General features: G+C 37.4%; 1 protein-coding gene across 1 annotated transcript in view; it reads right to left on the bottom strand.

Moving 5' to 3' along the window:
• The window catches only part of ap3b1 (adaptor related protein complex 3 beta 1 subunit), a 91916-nt gene that overhangs the window by 23579 nt on the left and 62248 nt on the right, over positions 1-6089 (bottom strand). Inside the window, exons 23-24 of the mRNA XM_015389047.1 lie at positions 3230-3458; positions 595-679 (exon numbers count right to left, since the gene is read on the bottom strand). Of these exons, the coding sequence (XP_015244533.1) occupies positions 595-679; positions 3230-3458 (314 nt within the window). The remainder of the gene's footprint in view (positions 1-594; positions 680-3229; positions 3459-6089) is intronic.

Here is a 6089-nt window from a genome sequence, read left to right as displayed (position 1 = left end):
ATATATATATATATATATATATATATATATATATATATATATATATATATATATATATATATATATATATATATATATATATCTTGAACAGGTCTCTCAAATCATTTCAGAAAGTTCCTTCTAGTTTAAATTGATTCTAATTGTAGCAAGCCAAGTAAAATGCACTGTCTATTGTTTTACGCCTTTTTGTCCATTTGCCTTTCTGTGTATGAAGTGTTTCTCCTCCGATTGTCAGGAAAGCCAGTCCTCTGCAAGTAGCATTTTCAAACAGATTAACACCCCCATCTCAAACAGATTTTCTGATAAGGTTATTGATCAGCTGAGCAGCAGTGCCAATGGCATTCAGCAGGAGGATTTGGGCTGGTGCTGATTAGCGAGGGAATAATTGTTATCCCAGCGAACTGGGATCAATTGCTGCTGATGTCTCACCTGGGAACGAAGGCAGAGTGGGGGTGAAAACAAATGAAAAATTGGATGAGAAAAGGCGAAACGAGTTAAAGCCGGACAAGATGCAGAGCAGCCGTTGGAGAACTGATTCAAACAGTCACACTGCTGATTTTTTTTGGGTAGAGGGGTTGTTTCCTGATGTCTTACCATAACTGGAAATTGGCTGCTTGCGTCGAGTCACTGAAGTCGATACCCATGGATACAGTCACTGAGGCCCCTGGCTCCAACCGCTCTGAGGATGGAAACGAGAGTAGAAAAGAAAGAGTGAGTTCCAAGGGCATGGCGTGCAGCGTGGGGAAGGATGAGGCAGGGAGAGTGGAGGTGGAGGAGGAGTGGGCTGCCGCTGCAGCAGCAGAGTGGAACAGACAAGCATCTACACAGCATGTGTTTTCTACATCACAAAGCAAGGCCACCATGTGTGAGAAATCTATCCTTCAATCTCCTTCCCAACAAATTCAGCCTCTGAAGTAAGGAAAAAAAAAAAAAACACGAATAAGAGGCAGCTTTCCAAAACAACAGAGCCGTCAAGGACTAAATCAGCATCGAGAGAGCTGAGTGGGGGGAAACTGGCAGAGTGGGTAACAGAAGACAGCATAAAGGTGTATCAGGAGCTATGAGCAACTTTAACTAAAGTTTGAGGAATAGTTTTATCACTAAAAATCTCCAGTTTGTTAGTTTCTGAAATTGTTTTTCAAAATTAAATCATAATAAGTTTGTCTCAGCGAACTACATAGAAATAACCCACTAACCACTAAGACCAGTCGTTCTTTATTTGAAAATGTTTTAAAGTAAAAAATAGCTAAATAACTTATTATCATTCTTCTATAAACAAACAAAGAGCATCTCTACATAAAGCTTGTTCTGTATTCATCCCCTGCAGTTTATCCAAACTGAATCCAGCCACAGGCTCACAGTACCCACACTCAATCGATCCAATTTACCCACCGTTTGGCTGCATGAGTTCCCCCAATGCCCAATCAATCCCCTGCAAAGGGCGGTTTTAACATGCTTCATCGCACATCACTTCTGTCTCACAGTGCATTCAGGCACACATGCAGAAGAATATCCTTAAAAAAAAAAAAGGTACAGTCTGCAGACAGAAACCAGGGTGATGGTGGGAGAATTTTCTTTACTGGTCGATATCAATGAAAAGGAGATTTGATTAGATCTGATGATTTGTCATTTAGGTTGAGGTAAAGGGACGGAGCTGTTTGGCGAGTTAATCGAGCTCAGAAGGTTGGATAATTTGACAATTAAGGTTCCGTGTGGAATAAAAACATCAAAGCAGAGAAAAATCTCAATAAGCTCGGACATCGTGGAGCAAGGGTTCACCTCTAAAAACGAATAAAATACATAAATGTGGGTAGCAAAACTTTAAAAGTGACGTCTCAGCAAAAACCAGAAAGCAATTTAAAGACATTAAACAGATTCAATAATCAAAGACCATAAAACAACTTTAACAAAACATATTCATGTCCGTGCAGTCAATAGAAGGTCTCCTTGATGGTCTGTCTGTCGACTCACTGCTGCATATATCTCTTAGTAAAAATCACTGCATCAATGCAGCTTGTTTAGAAGGTGGTCAGCCTGCAGTTCTGCTGAAGGGCCCGTCTGCACCAGATGTCTCCTATTCCTGTAGAAAATACTCTATAAACTCCGCGTTGGGTTAAAGTAACAGTGATACCAAAGCGGTACCGGAGCGGCATCTGGTGCAATCAGCAAAGGTCTCTATCGGCAAAATTACCAGATTGCTGCATCTCTAGTTTTACTCATCAACGTGTCGGTCATTCAAAGTGTTTTTCATCTGGTTTACATAATCATTTAATAGAAATATGTTTGTTATTCTGCACAATATTAACTACATTTAACCATTTATATTTTAAAACAAAATATAAATGGGAAAAATAAAAGGTTAAAACAGGTAAAAGATAACAGAAGGGGTTATTTTTATAAACGATTTTAAATGCTGTGAAATTAAAGAGTAATAGATAATTTTTTTTAGGTATATAATTTTATGTATATATTCTGTTATTTCCCGGATTGGGATAAATAAAGTATATCTATCTATAAAAATCTATTTAATAGAGTATACTGGCTTGTGATCATTTTCATAGAGGTTTCATTTTTTAGACTTCTAAAATTTCCTTCAATTTTAGCCATAATTGGTTCGTTGTTATGTAAACTTTAAATCAATACATTTGAATATATGGTTGTTAAACTGATTTTTTTTTTATTTTTTTTTTATTGGAACTGAGTAAAATCTGTAGCTCTTGAGGAATCCTTAAAATATCTCATACAGATCTAAAATACCAATTCTTCTTCAACAGAAACAACTTCAAAAGATATTTATTTTCTGTTAAAATAAAAAATATCTCAAGGTTGTCCCGTTTGGAGGCTACATCAGCTTTAAATAATCATGTCCAAATTAATTTTGCAGCTTATTGCAGCAATGAAATGCATGAATATTGCTTACACTATTTAGTCTCAGACCAACTTAATGTCTTTTCTCACAATTATGGTAATTAAAAACCTGGTTATTAACCCTAAAATTTAAGAAACAACTATAAATGACCATTAATATCTCTGAGACATAACAGCTAAATTTGGTTCCATCATGCTAAGAGTGGCTGAAACTACCTGACTTGATCCTTCGATAGGTGGAAACACCTTACAACAGAATTACTGTTAACTAAAACTCAAAAGTATCCATAGTATTTGGTTAGAGAATAAATATTCCTGCTGGGTAACAGATGCTGAAGTTTCCTGAGTGGAAGGAACTCACCAATGGTGTTGAAGCAGTGGATATTCAGGCTTGCCGGGCTCCGATCTCCTATATGGATCTCTTCCAGGCTGTGGTCTGAGCTGTTGGTCAGGATGACCTGAACTGAAACCATACTGGGCTGGTACAAACACGGTTGCCGGGGGAAATGGTACCTGGCCGACAAACCTTTCCCTGTCATATGGTGGAGCAGCTCGTAGGTTTTAGCAGGGCCAAATGAGGAAGTGGTGACCTGGAAAGACATTGGAAAAACAAAAAGAAAAAGGTTTCATTTAATTTCTAGTTGTTTTTTTTTTTAAGCAAACAATTAATGATGATAAATAGATTTTGTTAATAATGAAAAAGATCCAACTAAACATTTCATAATTTTCTTTTTAGATTTTACATAAAAGACAAACACAAAGATGTCTGTGAAACAGAGACAGGATAAATCATCCAAAACAACCATGAGCTTTCCAAAGACCCCTGATGTTACCCAGGCATGCCTCAAAGTCGGCCCTTTGACGGCCGCTGTCCTGCAGCCTTTAGAGGTTCCCCTTCCTTAGCACAGCTGATTTCCACTCATAGCAGACCAACAGGCTTTTGCTGAACTGCAATCCTCAGAACCAGTTATGCAGAAGCAGAGAATCCTCTAAAACCTGCAGAATAGCAACTTTGGCCATGCATTGTGTAACCATATCTCTGTATAGGTTGGGGTGTTCTATTAAGGTGCAAATACTTTTCTTGGACACCATTAGACTTTTTCCATTAAATTGTAATACAGATTTTGATCAAACTTTGCAAGTAAGAACTTTTGCACTAAATACTAAACACACCACTTTCCACGTGCATTTAGAAAATTTTACGCTTGCAGATTTAATAGCATGAGGCCCCCAAACGTATCAGAACCTTGAGTTCATGCTCCTTCTCTGCTCTTGCTTTTGATGCTCCTGGAGATTCTCTCCTATTCGCATGTGGACCTATTTCTGTGCTGTCGTGTCAATTTTTGTCACTTTAAATGGGGAACTAAGCTGAGAGAGTAAACTGCTTCTGATTGGCTACTTTTCAGGAAATCCAATGTCTTGAGACAGAACTGTTTATTCTCTCTTTTTGCGGCTACAGAAATTAGCATCTTTAGATTAGGGTTGCCACCCATTCCTTAAAATATGTCGTCGTCTTTTAAGCATCAGTTAAACATTGCGTTCTGTATTAAACCAATAAGGGACGCCACTGGTTCCGTATTATCATAAATATCCGATACACACAAAAAACCCACAGGAACTAGTAAAGCTAGCAAAATTGTCCTACAAGTTCTAAGCTGGACCTCCTCAGCTTCACATCAGCTGCTGCCATGGTTGCCTAGTGACGGACTAGCCTCCTCTAAACTGCCCCCCGATACTACTCAGATACAGACATAGAGGAAGAGGAAAATCCCTGACTGAACGGTGTCAGTGGGGAAGAGGAAAATGATAAAATATGTCAGAATCTCAGTGACTGTTAACAGTGAAGCCTAGCGGACGATTCATGGCTGAAAGGAAACAAGACAGACTCATCAGAACACCAGAATCCCAGCATCCATCCTTCATACTCTGACCATCTCCTCTGGAGTTAGTGATAATTTATTTCATATTCTGTCCATTTGTCAGTACAAAAGGCTATTTAAAGAGTATATCATGCTAAGAGTACAAAAAATAACAGAAGAACACAAATATTGCTAAAAATAATGCAAATGTTTTGTTTAGCTTTGTTTATATTTTTACGTTTTTGCAATTTTCAAATAATTTCCATTTTATTTTGTTCTAAAAAGGGTCTACTTTTAGATTAATCCTAAAAAATATTGAATAGATTAACGGATTACTAACAGAACTGATGGCTGCAGGAAGATGATCACTAAATCAAAAACATTTCCAAAAAATTTGTTTTTTTTTAAACTACAAAAATTTTCTTCTTCAAAAAAAAAAAAAAAAAAAAAAAAAAAAAAAAAATCAAAAACCAGCTCAAATTTTTCAACACAATACCTCAACATGTGGATGATAAAAAACAATGGGAACACATTAATCAGTGATCAAACATTGCCAAAAAACACAACAGACAGATGAGGAATGTTATGGGGAGTCTTATAGTGTTTCCAAAAAGTCTCGAGTCCAACATCTAACAAAATGAAGCTACACAATGACAAACTCTGATAGGCCAAGCAGGACAGGCTTTAAGAAGAGGAGCTGCAGAGATCAGCAGTTCAAGTAGGACATTCTGTCACGTCAAACAGAATTGCTATCCAAATATCTGGTATTTTATCAAGCAGGGATCAGGAAGCTTGTCATGGCTGATGAGAGCGTGGATGGAGTTAAATACAAGGCAGTCATTGAATAGACTGTAGAAGCTACTAATGATTCTAGACTGAGGCTGGTTCTATTCAAAGTTCTGAGCAAAACAGGACCTGGAGATGCTCTCTATACAACCTACAAGTTGATAGTAACTAGTTACATTTACTCAGTTATTTTTAATGGAGTAAGTTTTAGAAAAAATAAATACTTTTATGAGTAGTTTAACAGCATTATACTTTAGTGGAGTAGAAGAATATAAAATATTAAACTTAAATATCACTACTCTTGGTTAATAGTTCTGGCTACTCTGTCCATTGTGAGTTACTTCACCTGTAGCTATTGATTTGGGGGAGTTTTTGGTGTTCATTCCACCTAAATGTTTTGTTGTGTCATTACTCTAAACCAGAGGTCACGGATTAGCGAACCGCGGCCCGGATCCGGACCCAACCGGATTTAAAACATTTATAAATTACCACGTTGTCTGACGACAGAGGGCCGGATCTATCAAAGGTTTGCATGTATAAAAACGTGAGCTATTTCACTGCGCATGCTAAAAAATG

The sequence above is a fragment of the Cyprinodon variegatus genome, unplaced genomic scaffold (genome assembly GCF_000732505.1).
Source record: "Cyprinodon variegatus isolate N-32 unplaced genomic scaffold, C_variegatus-1.0 Scaffold446, whole genome shotgun sequence".
Classification (NCBI taxonomy): domain Eukaryota; kingdom Metazoa; phylum Chordata; class Actinopteri; order Cyprinodontiformes; family Cyprinodontidae; genus Cyprinodon; species Cyprinodon variegatus.
The sequence above is the reverse complement of the archived record's forward strand: the minus strand, read 5'-3'. Positions and strand labels throughout refer to the sequence as shown.